The sequence below is a fragment of the Vulpes lagopus genome, chromosome 3 (genome assembly GCF_018345385.1).
Source record: "Vulpes lagopus strain Blue_001 chromosome 3, ASM1834538v1, whole genome shotgun sequence".
Classification (NCBI taxonomy): Eukaryota; Metazoa; Chordata; class Mammalia; order Carnivora; family Canidae; genus Vulpes; species Vulpes lagopus.
The window spans coordinates 82,249,360-82,272,828 of NC_054826.1; the positions used below are offsets into that span (position 1 = coordinate 82,249,360).

The 23,469-nt window shown below is 38.4% G+C and overlaps 1 protein-coding gene across 4 annotated transcripts in view; it reads right to left on the reverse strand.

The window, feature by feature from the left end:
* The window catches only part of PCNX2 (pecanex 2), a 300,858-nt gene that overhangs the window by 184,691 nt on the left and 92,698 nt on the right, over positions 1-23,469 (reverse strand). For 3 of the 4 annotated variants that reach the window (XM_041748906.1, XM_041748905.1, XM_041748908.1), the window contains exons 13-15: positions 21,724-21,895; positions 13,122-13,232; positions 12,252-12,343 (exon numbers count right to left, since the gene is read on the reverse strand). The exons of the other annotated variant lie outside the window; for it this stretch is intronic. In XM_041748906.1, the coding sequence (XP_041604840.1) occupies positions 12,252-12,343; positions 13,122-13,232; positions 21,724-21,895 (375 nt within the window). The remainder of the gene's footprint in view (positions 1-12,251; positions 12,344-13,121; positions 13,233-21,723; positions 21,896-23,469) is intronic. 4 annotated transcript variants of the gene reach the window in all.

The window sequence follows — 23,469 nt, forward strand, 5'->3', positions numbered from 1 at the left end:
AAGATTCCTTTGCTGATCTTATCATCAGACTAGAAACAGTAGAGAAAAGAATTAATTAACTTCCAGATAGGCCAATAAAAATTATTCAAAAGAGAACCCAAAGAAAAAGAGAGTGGAAAAAAAAACCATAGCATCCAAAAGATGTGGAACAACATTAAATCATCTAATATATGTATAATTGAAGGTCCAATAGGAAACAAGAAACAGAATGAGGCAGAAGATAAATTTGAAGAGACAATGGCAGAGGACTTGGAAAAATCAATTAAAAAAAAAAACAGATCAAAACAGCTCAGACAACCTAAAGTAAAATTTAAAAAATGAACACTATAAACTTAGTCATATCACTGTCAATCTGCTGAAAAGAAACCAGAAAATTTTGATGATAGACAAAGAAAAAAGAAACATTACTAACAGAGGTACAAATATTAGAATAACAAATTTTGATCAAAAGTTAAACAATTCAAAAGAAAATGGATATTTAATAGCATATTTAAAGCACTAACGGGAAAAAAGCAGAATTCTGTACCAAGAAACATTTTCAAAAAATTAAGGGAAAATGAGAAATGTTTCAGACAAAATCTGAAAGAATTCACTATCAGTGGATTTGCACTATAAGCTTTGTTAAAGGAAGTTCTTCAGACAAAAAGAGAATGACATCAAATAGGAAGAAGGATATGCAGAAAGCACTGTACGTTAACAGAAATTGTAAAAATCAGGTTAAACAAAACAGATACCTCTGTCCTTATTTTGAAACTCTTTATAAGATAATTGATTAATAAGAATATAAAATAATGTGTGATCCGCCTTAAGAGATCAGGAAAAAAAAAGAACAAACTAGATCTAAAGTAAACATGAAGAAGGAAATAATAAAGAGCAGAAATCAATTAAAATAAAACAACAATAAAATAAAGTATTATTATTTTAAAAGTAAAAAAAAAAAATCTCTACCCAGACTGATCAGGGTAAAAAAAAAAAAAAAAAAAAAGAGAAGGCACTAGTTACCTATGTAGAGAATAAAAGAGGAAATATCATATAAACAATAAAACATTAAAAAGGTAATAAAGAATATTAAGGATAAATTTATGTCAATAAATAGAAAATAAAGAAAAAATGGACGAATTCCTTGCAGGACACAACTACTTCAATAGTAGATAATCTGAATAATTCTCTATATATTGGATTTTAGTTGAAAACCTTCCCATGAAGAAAACTCCAGGCCCAAATGGCTTCACCTGTGAGTTCTACTAAATACTTCTTAAATGAATAATACTAATGCTATACAAAATTTTTTAATATAAAGGAAAAATAAATGCTTGCCAACCCATTTTATGAGGCCATTATCATATAACAAAACAAGACAAAGCATCACTAGAAAAGAAAGTTAGAAAACTAGAAACCTCAGGACCCCAGATACAGTATTTCTCAACAAAATATTAGTAAATAAAATTGAGCAATGTATAAAAAGGACAATATATCATGACCAACTGGTGTTCATCTTTCAAATGCAAGATCAATTAAACATTCAAAAAGTGCAATTCATCTTGGCAACAGATTAATAGAAAAATTAATATGATTTCTCAATAGATGCTGAAAAAGCATATGGTAAATTTAATATCCATTAATGATGAAAAACTCTCAGCACACTAGGAATCTAAGGATAATTATTCAGTCTTATAAAAAGGAATCTAGAAAAATCCCACAGCTAACATTACATTTAATAGTGAAAGACTGAGTGTTTTGTCCCCCAAGATTGGGAACATGGCAAGAATATCTGATTTCAGCAGTTCTAATCACACTGCTCTAGAGATTTTATCCAGTGCAATAAAAAAAGAAAAAGAAATCAGAGGCATATGGATTGGAGAAAGAAATAAAACTGTCTTTATTCACAGATAACATGGCTATCTATATAGAAAATCCCAAAGAAGCTACAAAAAAATCTACTAGGACAAGTATTTAGCAAGATTTCACGATACTAGCTTAAATATACAGCAATTAAGTATATATATTACCAATGAATAATCAGAAATTTAAATTATATAACACAATGCCACTTACATAGCAAAAAACACATAAAACAGTAATAAATGTGAAAAAATAGGGATCCCTGGGTGGCGCAGCGGTTTGGCGCCTGCCTTTGGCCCAGGGCGCGATCCTGGAGACCCGGGATCGAATCCCACATCGGGCTCCCGGTGCATGGAGCCTGCTTCTCCTTCCGCCTGTGTCTCTGCCTCTCTCTCTCTCTCTCTGTCACTATCATAAATAAATAAAAAAATTTTAAAAAAAATTTAAAAAAAATGTGAAAAAATATATGTAGTAATTGTAGGTTAATTCCCAACAGAAATTAACACAGACTCAAATAAATGGAGCAATATTATGTTTGTGGATAAGAAGATTCAATATTGTTATGTCAGTTCTCCCCATATTGTTCTATAAATTGAATACAATTTCTTCAAAATTTCTGCAGTCTTTTGTTGTAGGAATTGACAAACATTCTAAAACTTATGCTGAAAGAAATAAGATCCATAATAGCTAAAAATTCTTGAAAAACAAGAATCATGTTGAAACACACCATTTTATTTCAAGACTTATAAAGACACAGTAATAAAAATAGTGTGCTATTGGTGTAAAGATAGACATATAGAACAACAGAAAAAAATACACTCCAAAAATAGACCCGTACAGATCTGGATAATTGATTTAATAGATTTTATTTTTTAGAGTTTCATAGCAAAATTTTAGGCTCACAGCAAAATTGAGTAGAAAATAGATCCCATATACCCCTTTCACCCGCACATACACAGCCTCCTTCACTATCAAAATCTTGCACAAGAGTACTACATTTATTACAACTGATGAATCTACATTGATAAATCATTATCACCAAAAGTCTGTAGTTTACATTAGGGTTCACTCTCGGTGTTGTACATTCTAAAAATTTTGACAAATGCATAATGACAGACATCTATTATTATAGTATCATACACAGTAGTTTCACTGTCCTTAGCATTTTTATCATGTTTTGCCTATTCGTTTTTTCCAAACTAACTGCTGGCAACCGCTGATCCTTTTATTGTCTTCAGAGTGTTGCCTTTTCCAGAATTTCATAGAGTTAGAATCTTACAATATGTAGTCTTTTCAGATTAGCTTCTTTCACTTAGGAATATGCATTTAAGATTCTTCTATGTTTTTTCATGCTTGATATCTCATTTTGAGGAGAGTGAATAATATTCCATTGTCTGAATGTACCGTTGTTTATCCATTCACATACTATAGAATATCTTGATTGTACCCAAGTTTTGGCAATTATTAATAAAGTTGCTATAAACATTTGTGTACAGGTTTGTGCATGAACTTAAGTTTCCAATTCTTCGGGTAAATGCCAAGGAGCACAATTCCTGGATTGTATGATACAAGTATGTTTCCTTTGAAAGACACTGACAAATCATTTTCCAAAATGGCTATATGATTTTGCACCCCCACTAAATGAACCAGAGTTCCTGTTGCTGCACATCCTTGCCAGAATTTGGTGTTGTCAGTGTTCCAGATTTGGGCTATTCTTATAGCTACATAGTAATATCCTATTGTTGTTTTAATTTGCAATTCCCTAATGACATTTGCTGTTGGACATATTTTCACATGATTATATTTGCCATCTGTATATCATTATCGGTGGGGTGTCTGTTCAGGTTTTTATCCATTTATCAAGTTATTTTTTCTTATTGTGATTTTTAAGAGTCCTTTGTCTTTTTGAATAACAGTATTGGATAGGCTTTTTTGCAAAAATTCTCTCAGCGTGTAGCTTGTCTTTTCATTCTCTTGACAGCATCATTCACAGAGCACACATTTTTAATTTTAATGAAATCCAGCCAATCAATTCTTTCTTTCATGAATTGTGCTTTTCATTCTGTATCTGAAAAGTCATTGGCATACCAATGTCATCTACTTTTTCTCCCATGTTATCTTTTAGGAGTTTTATACTTTTGCATTTTACATTTAAATCTATTTTGCTTTCTGAGATAATTTAGGAGAGAATGCAAGGTCTGTGTCTAGATTCATTTTTTTCATGTGGGTGTCCAGTTGTTCAAGCATCATTTGTTGAAAAGCCTATCTTTGATCTCTTGTATTGGTTTTTCTCCTTTGTCAAAGGTATGTTGACTATAATTATGTGGATCTATTTCTGGGCTCTCTGCACTATACCATTGCTTTGTCTATTCTCTCACCAACACCACACTATCTTGACTATAATAATTTTATACTAAGACTTGAAGTTGGGTAGCATCAGTCCTCCAACTTTATTCTCCTTCAATATTGAGTTGGCCATTTTTAGGTCTTTTTTCTGTGTATAAATTTTAGAATCAGTCTGTCAATATCCACAGAATAATTTGCTGGGATTTTGATTGAGATTATATTGAATCTATAGATTAAGTTGGAAGGACTGACATCTTGACAATATTGAGTGTTCCTATCCATAAACAAGAAATATCTCTCCATTGGTTTCATTATTTCATATTGTTCATCAGAGTTTTGTAGATTTCCTCATATAGATTGTACATATATTTCGTCAGATTTATATTTAGGTATTTCATTTTAGGAGGTAAATTTTGCTTTTAGTTTCAAATTCCACTTGTTAATTTCTGGTATATAGGGAAGTGATTAACTTCTGTACATTAAACTTATATCCTCCAATGTTTGCTAAATCACTCATTAATTCCAGGGGTTTTGGGTGGTCAAATTTTTGATTTTCTATATAGAAAATCATGACATCTGAGAAGAGGTGATTTTATTTCTTACTTCCCAATCATATACCTTTATTTCCTTATCTTATTGCATTAGGCAGGACCTCTGATAGGTTAAAAAGGAGTAGTGAGAGGACATCCTTACCAACTTCCTGATACTAGTGGGAAAACTCCTAGCTTCTCACCATGATGATGTGAGCTATAGGTTTTTTGTACAAGTTCTTTATCAAGTTAAGGAAGTTCCCCTCTATTTCTAGTTTGCAGGGAGTTTTTGTCATGAATGGATGCTGGATGTTTTCAAATGTTTTTTTGCATCTATTGATATGATCATGTGAGTTTTCCTTCTTTAGCCTGTTGATGTGATGGATTATATTAATTGATTTTTGAATATTGAACAAGACTTGTATATCTCAGATAAGTTGCATTTGGCCATGATGTATATTTTTCATACATTGTTGGATTTGACTGGGTAATACCTTGTTGAGGACTTTTGCATCTATTCATGTTATTGACCTGTAGTTTTCTTGTCATGTAATGTTTTTGTCTGGCTTTAGTGTGAGGGTGGTTCTGACCTTCTAAAATTGATTGTAGAGAATTGGCATAATTGGTAGAATTCATTCATGAGCCTATTTAAGCCTGTTGTTTTTCATTTTAGAAATGTGTTAATTATTGATTCAGTTTATAAAACATATGCAAGCCTAATCAGATAGACTTTCTTCCTGTGTGAGTTTTTGGTGGATTATATCTTTCTAGGAATTGGTCCATTTCATTTAGGTTATTGAAGTTGTGGGCATAGAGTTATTCACAATACTCGTTTATTATTCTTTTAATGTCCATGAAATCTGTAGTAATAGTCCCTCATATCTCTTTGTAGTTAATAATTTGCATCTCCCTCTTTTTTTCTTTGTTGGCCTGGCTATCGGCTTATTGATTTTATTGATCTTTTTTTTAAAAACAGTTCTTTTTTTTTGTAGATAGATTTTCTCTATCAGTTTTCATTTTTCAATGTCAATGATATTTGTTCAAATTTTTATTATTTACCTTCTTTTGTTTACTTCAGAATTAATTTGCTCTTATTTTTCTAGCTTCCTAAGGAGGAAGTTTAAATTACCGGTTTGAGATCTTTCTTCTTTTCCAATACATGCATTCCATGCTCTATTTTCCTTCTAAGTGTAACTTTTGCTGAATCCCACTTGTTTTGATAGGTTGTATTTTCATTTTCAATTAGTTCAAAATATTGTTTAAATTCTTCTTGAGATTTCTTCTTTGACCTGTTACTTAGAAATTTGTTTCTTAATGTCCATATATTTGGGAATTTTTAATTCCATTGAGAGCAGACACTGTATGCTTTTTAGTCTTTTAAATTGGTTATTATATGTTTTATGGCACAGAATGTGGTCTCTCTTGGTGAATATTGCATGTGAATCTGAAAAGAATATGTATTCTGCTGTTGTTCAATGAAGTAGTCTATACGTGTCAATATAGTCAGTTGATTAATGATGCTGTAGAGCCCAACTATGCCCTGACTGATTTTCTGCCTGCTGAATCTGCCCATTTCTGATAGAAAGGTGTTGAAGTCTCTGACTGTGATAGTGGATTCGTCTTTTTCTCCTTGCAATTTTATCAGTTTCCCCTTCACATATTTTGATGCTTTGTTGTTAGGTGCATACATAATAAGGATTGTTACATCTTCTGGGAAAATTAATCCTTTCCATATTATGTAATGCTACTTTTTATCTCTGAAAACCTCCCTTAATCTGAAGTCTGCTCTATTGCTCTGAAGTCTGAAATGAATATAGCTATTCTTGCTTTCTTTTGATTAGTGTTAGCATGGTATATTTCTCCACCCCTTTACTTTTCAGATATATGTGTCTATATTTAAAGTGTTTTTTTCTGGACAATAGATATCCATGTCTTGTTCTTTGATCCTCTCTTACCATCTCTGCCTTTCAGTTGGTGTATTTACACCATTGATTTGTACAGTGATTGCTGATATAGTTTAATATCTGCTATATTTGTTATTTGTTCCCATTTTTGTCTTCCACTCTTTTTCTGCTTTTCGTGGTTTTAATCTATTTTTATATGATTTCATTTTTCTCTCCTTTATTAATTATACTGCAGTTATACTTCTTTTTTAAAAACATTTTTTTAGTGATTGCCCTAGTGTATGTAATATACACTTATAGTAAAGTCAAGTGTACTTTCTTTCTTTTTCTTAAAGTCTACTTTCAAATACACTATACCACATTATGGGTAGTGGGATTATCTCAAAATAATTATATACTTATATTTATTTGAATATATGACCGCAATTAGAAAAAAAATGAAAGTTGTTTATTTATTCCTTCAACAAATCACTTCTGAAGGATAATTTTTCAGAGTACAGAATTATAGGTTGGTGGAGTTATTTTCTCTCAATACTTTAACTGTTTCACTCTCCTCTTGCCTTGCTTGAATAGTTTTCTGTCATAATCAGCTCAGGCTGCCATAACAAAATATGATATGTTTATCACTAAATATGTTGTCTTAAACAACATAAATTTATTTCTCATGGTTCTGAAGTCTGGAGGTCAGAGATTATGGTGCTGGCCTGGTTGGTCAGATGCTGATCCAGGCTCTCTTCCTGGTTTGCAAATGGTCACATGCTCTGTGTCATTACATAGGAGTGTAATCCCATCGCGAGGGCCCCACCTTCATGAACTCATCTAAACGTAATTATGTCCCAAAGGTCCATCTCCAAATATCATCCTACTGGGGGTTAGAATTTCAACATGTGAATTTGAGGGAAGCAACCCAGTCCATAGTAAGTCCTAAGGAGAAGTCAGATACAATTCTTTGCTCCTCCAAAGTAAAATAAGGATTTTTTTTTTACTCTGGTTTCTTACAAGATTTTTTCTTTGCCTTTGATTTTTAGCATTTTGAATGATACGCACTGGTTTAGTTTTTGTTTTTGTTGTTATTGTTGTTTTTGAATTCATCTTATTTAGCATTTTTTGAGCTTCCTGAGTCTGTGGTTTGGTGTCTGATATTAATCTGGGGAGATTCGCAGTCATTAGTACTTCAAATATTTTTTCTGCCCCTTTCTCTCTTCTCTTTCTGGTATTTTCATTACACATATGTTACACCTTTTGTAGTTGTCTCACAGTCCTTGAATATTTTGTTTCTTCAGTCTTTTTCTCTTTGTTTTTTTCACTTTGGAAGTTTTTATTGATATAACCTTAAGTTCAGAGATTCTTTACTCAGCTGTGACCATCAAAGGCATTCTTCATTTCTGTTACAATGTTGCTTTTTAAAAAATCTCCAGCATTTCCTTTTGGTTTTTCCTTAAAATTTCCATCTTTCTGCTTCCATTGCCCATCTTCTTGCAGGCTCTCTACTTCATCCATTCGAGCCATTAGTATATTAATCATAATTACTTTAAATTCCCAATTAGATAATTCCAACATACCTACCATATCTAACTCTGATTCTGATGCTTGTTCTATCTCTTCAAACTGTGTTTCATGCCTTAAATATGCCTCGAAATTTTTAACATACTGGGTAAAATGAACTGTGGTAAACAGGCATTTGCTGATGTGGTGTTAAGGTGTATGGGAAGAAGTATTCTATAGTCCTAGGATCACTTCTTAATCTTTTAGTGACCCTGTGCCTCTAGACTGTGAACTTCATAAGTGCTTCTGAGTCCCACTCCCACCTTAGGCAGGACAGAATGGCCAGAATGGGTTGGATTGGAGTTAGTATTTCCTTTTGCCCACATGAAAGGCTAGAGCCAACTGGAGTTTGCCATTTCCCTTCCTCCAAGTCAGTTAGGCTCTGAAAAAAATCCTAGTAGTTTAGGCTATGATGAAAGCTTGAGGGCAGGCCTTGTTAAGAAGAAGAGACCAATGCTCTGATGTACTTCAAAATGTTTACTCTTCCCTTCCACCTGCTGAAACAATGAAGGGAGTTTTCTCTGATATTCACTCTGAGAAACTGTTCAAGCTCCTGGAGGTAAAATTCACAAAAGTGTGGGGTCTCTATGATGACTGGGTTCTCCTGGAGATATTAACTCACAGAGTTGTCCATATTGAGCAATTCTTTGATTACAGTTCAGGTTTTCCTGCCCTGGTACTCGTTCCCATAGAGGTTTCTGCTCCCAGCTTCCTGCTCCAGTAGGATGTGATTCCTTGAATCCACCTATCAGTCTCTCCAATTTTAGAAGCAGCAATTTGTTTGCTTCCTGCCTTCTATTTAAAAAAAGTTGTTGACTTTCTAGCTTGTTCAGCTATTTACTTATTGTTAGCATGGAGTAACAACTAACAAACTCCTTACATACTGGACCAGAAACTGGAAGTCAGTAATTAGTTTTTGACGAAGCTTCCAAGGTAGTTCAGTGGGGAAAGGTTGATCTTTTCAACAATTGTGCTAGTGAACTTCAATCTTTACTTCATCTAATACATAAAAATCAACTCAAAGTGGATCACAGATCTAAACATAAGAGCTACAACTATCAAACTTCTAGGAAAAAATATTTTTGACCTCATGTTAGGTAAATACTTTTTAGATAGGGCATGAAAAGTACAAACTATAAAATAAATAATTGAAAAACTGGATTCCCTTATAATTAAACAGTTCTGCTCTTTGAAAAATGCTACTAATGAAATGGATAGACAAGCCTAGAAATAGAAAAATACACATGTGCAATATATATTTGATAAAAGATTTGTATTCAGAACATGTAAAAAATTTTTATATGTCAATTAGAACATGTAACGTAGTTTTTAATGGGCAAAAGACTTTAACAGATTTTTCACCACTGAAGATACATAAGTAAGAAGCAAGCAAGTATATGAAGCATACTCAACAACATTCATTATTAGAGAAATACAAATTATAACTACAATTAGATACTAGTTCATAGATGAGTACTATAAGAGTACTGTAGAATGAGTACTATTTTAAAAAACTATTAAAATATTAATAAAGAAAGAATCTGGAGCATTTGGAAATCTCAAAGATTATGAGGGGATTGAAACTCTACATACTTTGGCAACAGTTTTGTAGTTTCTTAAAAAATTAAATATTGACTAACCATTTGACCCAGCAATACCACTCCTAGATATTTTCTAAGTGTAAATAAAAACACATATCCACACTAATACCTTTACATAAATGTTTATAGAAAATGTGGTGTACACATACAATGGAATATTATTCAGCCATAAAAAGTGAAATCTTGCCATTTGCAATGACATGGATGGACTTAGGAGAAAAAAGGGAAGTTAAGGGAAATAAGCCATATGATTTCACTCATATATGGAATTTAAGAAACAAAACAAATAAGCAAAGGGGAAAAAACATGAGAGAGAGATAAACTAAGATATAGACTTTTAACTGCAGAGAACAAACAGATGGTCACCAGAGGGGAGGTGAATGTGGGATGGGGAAAACAGGTGATGAGGATAAAGGAGGGCACTTGTTGTGATGAACACCGGGTGTCCTATGGAAGTGCTGAATCACTATATTGTGCACCTGAAACTAATACAACAGATTATGTTAACTAACTGGAATTAAGCTAAAAAGTAAAAACAAAAGCAAAAAAAGTTTAAAAACACTTATATCTTAAATTTTTTTTTAAAGTATGAGAAATAAACATGTAAAAAGAAACACTGAAATACAATGGAGTCAGTAATATACAAAGGGTCCTGCAAGTAAGAGCTTACAACCCAGTATTTTATAAGCAGCTGTTTTACCAAAAGGCGGTAGAAAGAGGTCCTCAGAAGTGCAAGGAATCAGAAAATAACTATCCAAGTACTTTTCCTGGATAAAATACCTGGGATCCTGTGACAGAATAAAGGAATGTATTTCAAAAGAAAGAAGACCAGAAACATTAATATGTTATGTAAATGTTGTTCTGCACAGTAGTATAAATGTGGTGACAGGGCCACCACTGGCACGTAAATTACCTTTGTGTATTAGAAGAAGGAGTTTCCTTCTCCCTTTTCTCTATCCAAAAGAAAATTAAATGGAAGGGGTGGAAGGAATGAGCGAGGAAAGCATGCTGTTGATGATCAAAGACAGATTCCATAGAAACGCCCTGAAAAATCATCACATTGCACTCATCCTCTTTCACAACGTGGACAATGATCTTTCTGCCACCCACAGTGATACATTTAATAAGATTTTGTTACTCTTTTTCTTTCAAGGTTTTATTTATTCATGAGAGACACACAGAGAGAGAGGCAGAGACATAGGCAGAGGGAGAAGCAGGCTCCATGCAGGGAGCCTGATGTAGGACTCGATCCCAGGACCCTGGGATCACGCCCTTAGCCAATGGCAGATGCTCAACCAATGAGTCACTCAGGTGCCCCTTAAGTTACTCTTTTTAAAAAGTTAGCTAAAGAGTGTCATTTGACAGATATTAAAAGCCTTTTGAAAAATACACTATTTTTATTTGCTCTTTTATGTTTAATTTTTATTTTACCAAAGAAGTGCCTGTTGTTTAAAACATTGAAATGTAGGATGTCCAGAAGGTCAAGAAATATGTGTAGTAGTAATTAACGTTTCTCCTGAATGAAGATGCCCTGACAACATTACGTGCATTACTTCCTTCAGGCATTATGGGTGCTCTACATTTCTCCAACACTGCAAATGAGCAGGCGTGGCGCCTGCCCATAGCACCTCGTGGCTCAAACTCCTGCTTCCTGAAGGCAATGCCTTCCAGCCATTTCTTCTATGCCTATGTACCTCCCTATTTTCAGGTAACATGCTTGTTTGGTTATTTCTAGCCTTTTTTCTGTTTTAGATATTATTTGCTGACTTTCCAGTATGGAAGATGAGATAAAGGAGGTCCCAACGCTCACACTCACACTCGTACACACATACACACATGCAGCCACACATTCTTCCATTACAGACGTACTGGTTATTCTGAGCACCACAAATGCAAACTGTTACCCATAGCCAAACCACACATGCACAATAGTCACCTTTCTTTTCGGACACATCTTTTTGTTTTCCTACACTTAATGCTCATCCTGTTTTTCCATCCTTTTGGACCTCCCTTGCCGCCAGCCTAAGCTTCAGCTTTCTCCATCTGGATAAATCTATAGGCCATCTGTTTTCTAGATTTTAAAATTTTGTTGCTATCATAGCCTCACTTGTCTCTGCCCATAAAGCTTCAGGCAATTTTACCTCTTTACCATCTTTTGAGCAATATTCCAGAGAGCCTCGAAGGTAAACACACAGGTCCTGCTGACCGTCATGCTCCGCAGGGGCCCCTGCAGGGGTCAGTAATCATGCCTGAGACATATGTGGGGGAGACTCAGACCATGTGGGCTCTGTGCTCCCTGGCAAATCAGATATTTGAAGGTGTCCTCAAATACCACTGAGGCCTCACCCTCCAGGCCCTGCTACTCCTGATGTGCTCAAATCCCATTTCTTTTGTAATTAAAGGAAAACGTTTGTTCACTTAAACCACCGGTTGATTTAATGAATGGGAAGAGAAGGGAGAAGGCTCTCAGGCCTCACGCCTACCTTCACAGCACTGAAGCAGAACACGTGGAGCAGGGCAGTGGCGGTGGCACTACGGGCCACGCTGTAAATAGCTGATGTCATCCCAGAAACAGCTAGAACACAAACACCAACAGTCTCACAATCAATAAAGTGAAGAGAGATGTTTGTACCTTTCAAATACAAAATGCCTGCCAAAGGAGCAAAGAGTATATCTTATGGGATCAGTCAAAAGCACTGGATGACTTAATACAAAGAGAGAGAGTGAGAGAGAGAGAGAGAGACTGACATTTATTAAAAATTCTGGAGGAAAACATTTAAAAGGAATTTTTGGCAACATTCTTAGAGGACCGTGTGAACAAGTCCAGTATGGAGGTAGGGAAACCTCCTTGCTTACAGTTGAAAGCTGCTGGCCAAAGGAAACATCACAGATGAAGGTTTCCATGGAAGACAGTGGGGATAGAGTGAGAAAGATCAATCTAACAAACAAGCCACGCTTGCGTGTGTCTCTGTGTGCCTGTGTGTAATGAGGTGGTAACAGTGCTGGATCACCAGCTATGCTGTAACGCTTTATGTACAATTTCATTTCATTCTTACAGCAACTCTATGAGATCCGTGTGTTTATATCCATTTAGAGAAGAGTAAACTTTAAAGTTAAGCAATCTGCACAAAGTCTCCAGGTAAGGATTAGGTGAGGTGTTGGAATCTAAAGTGCTATGTCAAGGGAGGGTCCACACAGGTGGGAGACAAAGGTCCCCTGTCCATACAGGTGCACACAAGAAGTAGCTCAGTGCTCAGGATGAAGAAAATCTAGCTGTCCAGACTCTCATTCCATTCAGCCCTTATCAGAACTTTAGACTTCTTTACAGGAAGAGCAAGATGTAAATGGCTTACCAGAACCTCCAAAAAACAGCATGTCAATTTGTTCCAAAAGATATATGCAGAAAGTGTCGATCTGCGGGAAGAGCCCAAGGAGGGAAATTGCAGGGAAGCAATATAAAAATACTGGAAGTGAACAGACAAAATTGATGGTAAGTGTGCAGTTGATGGCCACCGGGTCCCTGAGGCAATCCTGCCTGCCCCTCTTCCAGCACCCAGAGCCCCCTGCCCACTTCCTGGAGGCAATCCTGGACTCCTCACACCCACAGGAGGAAGGTCTGCAGGCCAAGTGGAAATGTGCCCATGGAAGTAACAAAGGGCACATCTGAGGAAAGAGGTCCAGGCAAGGAATGCAAGGGAGCCCAGGCCCGAGCAGAGACCTCGGGTGGTGAAAGAGGCAGTGGAAAGGTCTGCAGTTTGCAAGAATGGGCTTCCACTTGGGGAACGTGGGTGGGGAAGAAACAGGGAAACTCCAGGAATGGGTAAAGCCAAAGGCAACAGGTAGGGCAGACCTCTCTCTGCATGGAAGTGGGAGGTATAAAAACTAGAGCCGGGGGCTCCTCATTTTGGGTTTCTATCACCTGGAGCACTTGAGGTGTTGAGAGTCATCACATCTAAACACCACCTGCAGATTCTAGTTTAGTGGGAATTCCAGGTTTGCAGACACACAAGGGAGGGTGGTGATTAAGGGCCTGACTCCTCGGGACTAGAGCATGTGGGACATGAAGGTGGCCCTGCCTGACCAGAGGAAGGCTCTGCTCCTTCCTAAAATTGTAACAGTGCAATTGGAGAAGACGTCCGCAAGCCAGGTTTCCACGTCTCACAGAGATCACTTGTTAGAGGAATAAAATGTCCTAGAGCTGCATTTTACAGCTGCATCCCTGTCATCCTCTCTTCCTCAAGTCTGTGTAAGTTAGATTTCATAGAAACACCATTACTTCTGCTGTAATACATCTGTCTTCTGTCTCAGTTTATTGAGGAGAATGTCAATGAAGTCTAATACTGGTAAGTCTTAATAAAACTAAGGAAATTTGACTTGAAATCCCATATGCCCGAACTCTGGAACTGTGTGCTAACACTGTCTGTAGACCGCAGTCAACAGTGGGAGTGGGGATGATGGCGGAAGGTGGGGGAGGAGGTATTTTAGCTATTTCTGAAAAATCAAAAATGCAAACTTTATGTCATGAAATTCTAGAAACGAGAGTATTTGTACATCCCATGCTCTTGCTAATAGTGGCTTGAAAGTAAATATGGGACAAATCCTTCCCAAAGAACAATCCCAAGGAACTGTCCCAACCCTCCTGGGATTGGAGTCATATTTTGATGCACATGGTGATTTTGCTGCAATGCTTTCTGTGGCAAAGTTTAAACAATATTGTAATAACCTGGAGCATCTGTGAGAAATACACTTTTCAATCAAAGTAGGCAATAAGACAAATACTGATCTGCTGGACACAACTTTATGGGACGCAATTTCTTTCAGTTTTTGTGGATAGAGATCATAGATATGTGAAAGATATAAGAAACAAATAGAAGTTTGGGGTGCCTGGGTGGCTCAGTGGGTTGGGTGGTTGACTCTTGGTTTCGGCTCAGGTCATAATCTCAGGATCCTGAGATCAAGTCCCACAATTGAGTCTGCTTTGGGATTCTATCTCTCTCCCTCTGACCCCTCCCCTCTGCTCACTCTTTCTCTATCTCTAAAATAAATTTAAAAATAAATCTTTTTTAAAAAAGGAAATAAGTGGAAATTTAATTATAGAATATAGGAGCACCAACATTTTATTCCCGTATAATTTCAAGCAAACTGACTGCTCCTACTTCTCTCAACTTTGAGACTCAAACCCAGAAATGAAGATGAAATGCTGCCCTATACTCTGGAGTACTCATGGCCAGGATAGGGGTGGATGGAAGGCGCAGTGAGATTGCACTGGTTCACCTTCTCAAGAGCTATGTGTGTGGCAAAACTACAGGAAGAATGAAGAACTCCAGGGGATCCCTGGGTGGCTCAGCAGTTTAGCCCCTGCCTTCAGCCCAGGCATGATCCTGGAGACCCGGGATCGAGTCCCACGTTGGGCTCCCTGCATGGAGCCTGCTTCTCCCTCTGCCTGTGTCTCTGCCTCTCTCTGTGTGTCTCTCATAAATAAATAAATAAAATCTTAAAAAAAAAAAAAAAAGAATGTAGAACTCCAGGGAAAAGTATGGGCATGAAATAAAATTAAAGGCAGCTGAATACTGGAAACTGTTCAGCAAAGCAGAGTTAAGGAAGCATTCTCCGAAGAAATACATTAGGTAATGAAACCACAACTGTGGAAGCGGAAAGAACGGAGGCAGGGAATTATGGCTTGAGGGTGATGGGATGGCAAGCGCCACGGCAAGCCCTGGAGCGCGGTGCCGTGCTGCCCATGTAGAACTGGAGCTGCCTGCACCCACCGTGGAGGGGCAGCAGGCAACAGGAGCCCCGATCTAGGTCCTCTCCAGGATGTATTAGAGAAGGAGAGCTCTAGGCTTTAAAATCAAAGTCGGGGAGGTGAAAGGAGGGTGAGGTGGAGGCCACACATCTCATCTGTTGGGTGGCAGCTCATGTGAATAAAAAAAGCAGCCAAATGCTTGTTGCATTAGTAGGGCAAATTAGAAAATCACACCTGAGAGACTCCCACGTCTGGGAAACGAACGAAGTGGGGGGAGAGGGGGGAAGGGGGAGATGGGGTGACTGGGTGACGGGCACTGAAGGGGGCACTTGATGGGATGAGCACTGGGTGTTATACTATATGTTGGCAAATTGAATTCCAATTAAAAAAGAAAGAAAGAAAGAAAGAAAGAAAGAAAGAAAGAAAGAAAGAAAGAAAGAAAGAAAGAAAGAAAATCACACTTGAAGCTTCAGAGGTCATTTTGTCCTTTTTCCAAAAGTAAAAAAAAGAAAGAAAAGTCCCTGTGGCTGTTGGCAATTTTCCCTATGAACAAAGATTTTTTTTCTTAGCGTAATACCCCTGAGAGGGTGTATAATTTCCTCTCATTTCTACTCCTCATTTTCTCTAATACTTACCATAAATGCAGAATTTCCTGGTATGGTTCCATTTCTTTACAAGCAACATTTACAAATAAAAACATTGTAACTTGCTTGTTTCTTTTTTTAAATGTGAATAATGATATTTGTTACTATTCTAGCCCATGACTATTGGTGTTGCAGGTTTGGGGTGAAAACATGCAGATTTAAAATAACGTGGAAATACAACTGGACCCTAATGGAGTTGGTGTGAACACATACATCATGTGTCTCTAGCCTGCCGTATCTGTGTGTTACCTAATCATCCTGACTGTGGTCTATTTCGGGCCCTGGAAACAGTCTTTATAGAAGGCACCTACAGAAGATAAATGTGAGGTCTCCCTGGGCAGAGGACGGTACATTCCATAAGTAGTCCTCAAAACATCCACCAACCTCTAAAGGTGGCATTATGGAAGCTGCATTATTGTAGGTTGGGCGTTAGTCCTATGGACTAACAAAACATCAAAGTCTCAGATCTGAGAGGACCCATGCAGAGCCTGGAGCCCTTCTACAACTGACAGCCACTTCTTGCCTGAGCTCTTTCCAAGTCAGGAACTCATGCACTAGGCAAACCCTGTGCTACCACTGGGCAGCTCTAACCCAAACCATTTTAGATGTCTTTGCTGCAGTGAGCTGTGATCCAGCTACCATTGGCCGGGACTAGTTAATATGGTTACAGTGAGAGAACCACCACCACGTGTACCTCCGGCACTCGAGCATTTCTTCCCTAGGCTGGACATCCCATTCTCTCTCTCTCTCTCTCTCTCTCTCTCTCTCTCTCTCTCTCTCTCTTTTAAGCTTTTATTTATTTGAGAGACAGAGAGACCTAGAAAGCACAAGCAGGGGGAGCGGCAGGCAGAGGGAGAAGGAGAAGCAGGTTCCCTGTGGAGCAGAGAGCCCGACATGGGGCTCTATTCCAGGACTCCAGGATCTTGACCAGAGCTGAAGGCAGATGCTTAATGGACTGAGCTACCCGGGCACCCCTGGACATCCCATTTTTTGCCCCATCTCCAGACACAGTGCAGCCAAGGTGGTTCTGTTCCTCAGGGCACACTCTAGCTTTGCTCTTGCTCCTTTTGATACCGTACTAAGAACTGAAGTACGGTATTTTTGGCTCCTCATCTGTGGGCTAATTACAAAGCCAGCCTCCTTTTGTAGGCTTTCTCTGAAGTTACCCCGATTGGAAAGTATTAAAAATTCCAGCCCAGCGGTTACCATCTCTGACTGAGCAAGGCAAGGAGTCCTGACACAAAGGTTCCTTCACCTTACTCCTGAAAATAAAAAGAAAAAAAATTGTCCCTTATAATGAAAGAGAAGTGCCTACAGGGGTATTCTGAATATACAGGAGGGGTCAGAGAAGGAAAAATCATGTAAGAATATTGCTCTTAGTGTTTCTGTCTTTAGTTCACCCTCCCTCAGCCTATAAAAAACGACAAGTCCTTGCTGCTGACTCTTTCTTCTTGTGTCCCCAAGTTGGGCCCCCAAGTCCCTCACCTCCCATCAGCATCCCACATCCCACCTTTTTCCATTGTTCTATCAGCTGATTGAGATGCTTGCCTTCAAGATGCTCCTCTCCTTGCACTCAATATGACAAGGAGCTTCTCCATCTTTCCCACCACCCGATTTCCACCTGACTCGTGTCCCACCACTGGCTCATATTCACAGCCTTCTGCCCGGGGAGGCAGAGAGGGCAGGGTGCACTGTACATGAAAGCAGCAGACACGGATACTCCCTGCTCCTTTCTTGCACCCCTTCCTCTGCTGCCTCCTCTTCCTCTAAGAGGTGGATGGTGTTGAGCAGAAAACCGGAGGGGCAGCAGATAACAGAAATATCAGCAATAAGGCACAACTCTTAAGAAATATTCCACATTCCCCGGCATCCACCAGAGGAGGCTCACAGCAGGAGAGGCACATACCACCTTTGACCACACAGTGGAAAACAAGGTCGGAACCTTGTGCTTAGTTCCTATTTCTCTCTTGTCCTTTTTCTAAAATGGTCCTTGCTAAAAGGATTAAGTCATGTCCCTCCAAAACAGTACCTGAAAGTGACGGTACTCGGCAATAAATACGGTCTGTCTTTACTCATGATCAAGTGACAATGAGGTCATTAGGATAGGCCCTGGTCTAATATGCCTGATGTCCTTATAAAAAAAACAGGGAATTTGGACACAGGGGGAAGACAAAGTGGACAGACGCAGGCACAAGGCCATCTAGGAGCCAAGGAGTTAGGCCAGTATAGGTTCCTCCCTCATGCCCTCATGCCTTCAGAGATTTTAGACTCCTGGCCTCCAGAACTATGAGACGATAAATCTCTGATGTTCTCAGCCCCTCATTAGCAGTACCTCGCTATGGCATCTAGAGGAAACTTGCACTATTCTTTTCTCCCAATAATCTTCTGTTTTATCCTGATTTTTATTCCTCTCCTTGTTAGTTTCTGATCCTAATAATGGCAGCAGTTATGTGCACTCAGATCCCTTGGTAGTGAGGGACAGCAGGTGGAGAGGCTCCATAAAGAAGGAATGACCTTGAATTGCCCTTGCTTTCCCTCATTGAGTCAGAAAAACAGCATCCACCTCTCTCACCTTCTTCTCATTCCCAATTGTTCTAAATTTCTTCCACAATCTTTTCCTGCTCAGTGCAAATTAGTGTGTTTAACACGTTCACTCTACAGGGATTGCTATTGTTCTATTTTTCCATTTTTCTGTATCCCAGAAGTCATTTAGTTGGCTTGCCAGATTATTTACTGCTATTTTTACTCATTACCGTTGACAAGCAGACAAAAATATCCATTAAGGAAAAGCTTTAATGAAGGAAAGTGAATCCCAGATAGAAAGGTAAGAAAGGCCATATTCCCTGAGCCATCTCCACTCCTCAATGGAATTGGTTTGAAGAAAAATAAAATGAGAATACACACAGGCCAGTAGCTTATTTTAGAACAAGGGTTTCTGCTAAAAATCAAAACCTCAGGCTTTTACTAAGTACACTAAAGTCTTAGACTTTTTGAACCCTACTAACATTTCACATTCTGATGTCATGGCATATTTGCTAAGCCAGGACAACTCCATGAATTCAATGGCATTGGCTTGTTTACAGTAATAAATTAAAGAAAAAGAGAAATGAAGGACACCTGTGTACAGAAAAACAATTTCTAAATGGAATGTATGTCATGCTTTTCTCCCTCTTTCTACAAGTCATCTTCAAGAGATGCTTATTAGGTCCCTACTTACTATTTGTTGAGGCAAACATCCGAAAATGATGGTAAGCTTTCCCTGATTTAGGAATGAGTATTCCAAAAGTCCACCCACACTTTAATTTCCTTACTACTTAAAGCATACTTTGTGTTCATTTGTTCATCCAGTCAACACACATTTCTTCAGTGCCTGTCTTTACCAGACACAGTGGTACTAGGGATTCGGTGTGAGAAAGGAGACAAGGGATCTGCCTTGCCCTTACCCAGCAGCATAGAAGCTAACAAGGACACAGACATTGGTCAAATACCACAAGTGAAGGAGATGACTGCAAACTAGGTTTGGTGCTGTGAAAAATATGGAGATGGGACCAAGCTTAGGGGAAATGGGCCATCAACGAGTATGGTCAAGGGGTCAGGGGCACTACAGAACAGGAACACAGGGCATGAGGATGAGATGAGGAGGTGCCAAAGTCAAAACACAAATCCTTGTGACCTGTAATAGGTAGAACTCTATCAACACAAACCCATGCCTCAGTTCCTGGGAAAAGATGTCCACAAGGTACCCAAGACTGAGTGTGGGGTGCAGAAAGAGGAGGCAACATTTTGACTTAGACACACGTTTCTTGAACACTTTCCAAAATGCTTTCCCACCCTCTCCACTTCTTATCCCCAGGCCCTCCTATGCCCTGAGCTCTGGACTCCAGCACTGCTGTTTACAAGAAGACAGCAGGAAAGGATTGTCTCCAGTATGCACAACCATGATTGGGCATCTGTGTCTACTCAAACTCTGACTTTTTCATTGCAGCTAATCTCAGGGGGAAGATGGGTGAGCTCATTTATAGGAAGGTAAAAGTATCTGAAAGTCTTTCTTTGGGGGAAGGGTGCACATGCAAATGTGTGTGTGTGTGTATGTGTGTGTGTGTGCGTTCCAACTGACAGAACTCCAAGTAATATAAAAAAGTAAAGTGAAAAATATCAGAAAAGTAGTAGCAAATATTCTTGGGCAAGCAGCATTGCCTAGGAGTGTAATCATGGGATCAGTTTTTTTCTTTCCTCAATATGTTTCTGTTCCCTACTTGAGCACAGAGATTATCTTTAAAAATGGTGCCTAACCTTTTGCTATTAAGAAGTTACTCAGACCCTCACTTGATGTAATAGGAAGAGAAAGGCTGAGGATGCAGATACAGGCAGGCTTATGGGGAGCTGGGTGTGGGGGAGGGAATAGTTTGCTACCAAAACAGCAGAAAGAGGAATGGGCAGATGGTGGTAGGGAAAGAGAGTCAGAGAGTGGAATGTCTACCATGGTTTTCACCTATCAGGAACACAAAGATACGCCACTCCCCCTGGCTCAGAGAGTTGTCATGGGGGCCACAGAAAGAATGATACGAGGCCTATGGCTTTGAAAAGCTCCTTTAAGTAAGATATTGAGCTGGCAAGTGGTAGGTCTAGGGGCTGGTGTCTTTGGTAGCTGCCCTTTATCACCTCATTTGGGCAATGTCATCACAGTCAATTACAGGTTGGCATGCATGTCAACCTCTGGATATCACGACAAGAACTCTCAGAGCTGCAGGCAGTCAGGTCTTCACAGGCAATGCTGGGGTAGCCTCTCTGCATAATGATAATAACAGCTAATACCTGGTGCCCAGCACTGGTCCATATTTTTAAATGTACCAACTCATTGGAAACTTGCACCAACCTCTAAGGCAGGTACTATTTTGTCCCCATATTACTCTTGAATTCTTCCCAAGGTCACATAACTAGCAAAGTGGCAGAACTGGAATTCACATAGCCAAGTGCCTAACCATGACCCTGTGCGAGTTACCGGTGAGAACGGAGCCCTTCACATTAAGTACTGCCTAGATTTTAAGGCTCGCCAAGCAAATCAGTGACAGGCTGGAGGACCAGTGTATCCAGGACTCTACCTGGACTGAAAACCAGGCACAGTTTGGCATTCCCAGAGTGTCTGTGCCACTCTGGCAAGCTGCCACCCTGGTAACAAAACCACCCTCACCCCTGGGGTGCCCCACTGACACCCCGCACCAGGCCCCACAGCAGCCGGTCCTCAGATACTACAGTGTTTTGTTTTTTTTGTTTTTGTTTTTGTTTTTTTTGTTTTTGTTTTTGTTTTTGTTTTTTTGTTTTGTTTTTTTTAGATACTACAGTGTTATGGCTTATCATGGACATCACCATCCTTTAGAATAATTCTGCTATTGGATGCTTTGGGGCTCCAGCTCCCAGACCGTCTTCTGAAAGTTTATAAGCCAAGAGAGAAATGCACCTCTCTTCATCCAATAATCAAATAAGTTTTCTCCAGCTAGCAATTCAGAATATAAAGAGGAAACATATCCACTCCCCATGTCCCCCACAACCCTCAAATTCACTCACCTATTAAGAGGTCCCTAGCTGACTGGAGGGACCTTGGAGAGAAGAGCTTCAGGCCATAGACAACGTAAGTGGGAGGGTGCCGGGCTTTGGCCCCTGTATTAAGAAGCAAAATAAGGCCACACAGCACACAAAAATAGATTGGTCTGCTATATGTTATGATTTGGTTGTGTCCCTAGAAAACAAACACAATTTCTGAATGGTACCTATCATTTTGATTAAATGACAAAAGCTTCATAGTCAGTAATTCATATCATATTATACAACTTACACCATAAATCACATTCTCTCCCCCCACCATAATTCATATACACAAAACACTGGGAAAAGAAAAAAATCTCCAATAATTATTCTGGCAGTTAAGAACAAGACTATCAAAAAGAATGTTATACCTCTCAGACTCAACAAGATTTAGCTGAAAATTTAATTACCATCTTTAGATACAATCTAGATGGATCTAATTCCATGCTTCCCTAATAGTAAAACTTCTGTTTCTATTGCTCATTTCAAGTGCAAAACTAATATAAGCCATATTCACTCTACATGGCCTAACTTGAGCCCTGCTATTAATAAGAAACAGAATTATAAGTGGTGGTCTTTGATTTCCTTGTCTTCAAAAGCAAGACAATACAGGTGCAAAGTTATACCCTCAGAGAGAGTATAAAATGTCTTAGTATAGCACAAGGGAATAATACAATTAAAAAAAAAAAACACCTCACCATTTATATAAACTTTGAGGAGGACCAAAAACTTAACAGATCTCATCTTAGCTCTCAAAATATTGTTATGAGGAGAAGTAGAAACATTTTTATTCCTCTCCTTGGATAGATAAAGAAATTAAGGAAAAGATACAACATCAAACTTTCCAGGGCAAAAGCCAATGAAAAATTTGCATGTCACAAACCAATGCACAATTCATAAGGTTCAAAAAACCAACAAAAATGAATTAGGGGAAGAATATTCTTTGCAATTCATGAGCTACTTTGGGTACAAAAAGTAAAGATTAAAGTGATATGGTTTCGGATGTGGATTTTTAAAGTCACTGCCTTGAACGTGTTATATTTAGAAATGCAATTTAAATTGCCACTGCTTCTATAATAGAAATGGTCCTATTCTGAGACCATCTTTTAATAGGAAGGAAAACACAGGCTGTCCATGGGGGCTGGCTATGTTTGGCCCTGAGTCCAGACTCAGTCTTGAAAGGAATATTTGCACTCTTATGAAATTTCCTTTTGAATTCAACTGGATCATAGATTAGTGGGATTGGGGATACCTCTTCTGCATTAAAAGAAAAATTGAAACTAAAGCCTAAGTGAAATCTTAATGCATTTCTTATCAAGTGAAGAGCAGAATCACTTGGTCAGTATAGATACCTACTTAGTATACAAATACACAAGCATATGAGACACTCCCAAAGTGACACCATTTAGGATACAAAATTTAAGAGCTGCCTCCCTTAAGAGCTGTCCTGATTCTTCCTTTTCCTAAAAGTTTAAAAATACATTTTCTAGGAATTGAAAGTCTGGTTTTGAACACGTTTGTGATATCATCTTAAATCTGCCAAGTCAAACTTTATTTATGGGAAGGGGAATGCTTTTTTTGTCATTGAAATTTATGAGATGAAACTTAAGGCTCCCTTGCAAAGAGCCTGCCCTCATCATCATGCCAGGACTTCACCTCACTTCTCATTCTATGTTTTGGGTCCCCAAACCATTCTAAGTATATCACTAATGTGAGGCATAGACATCA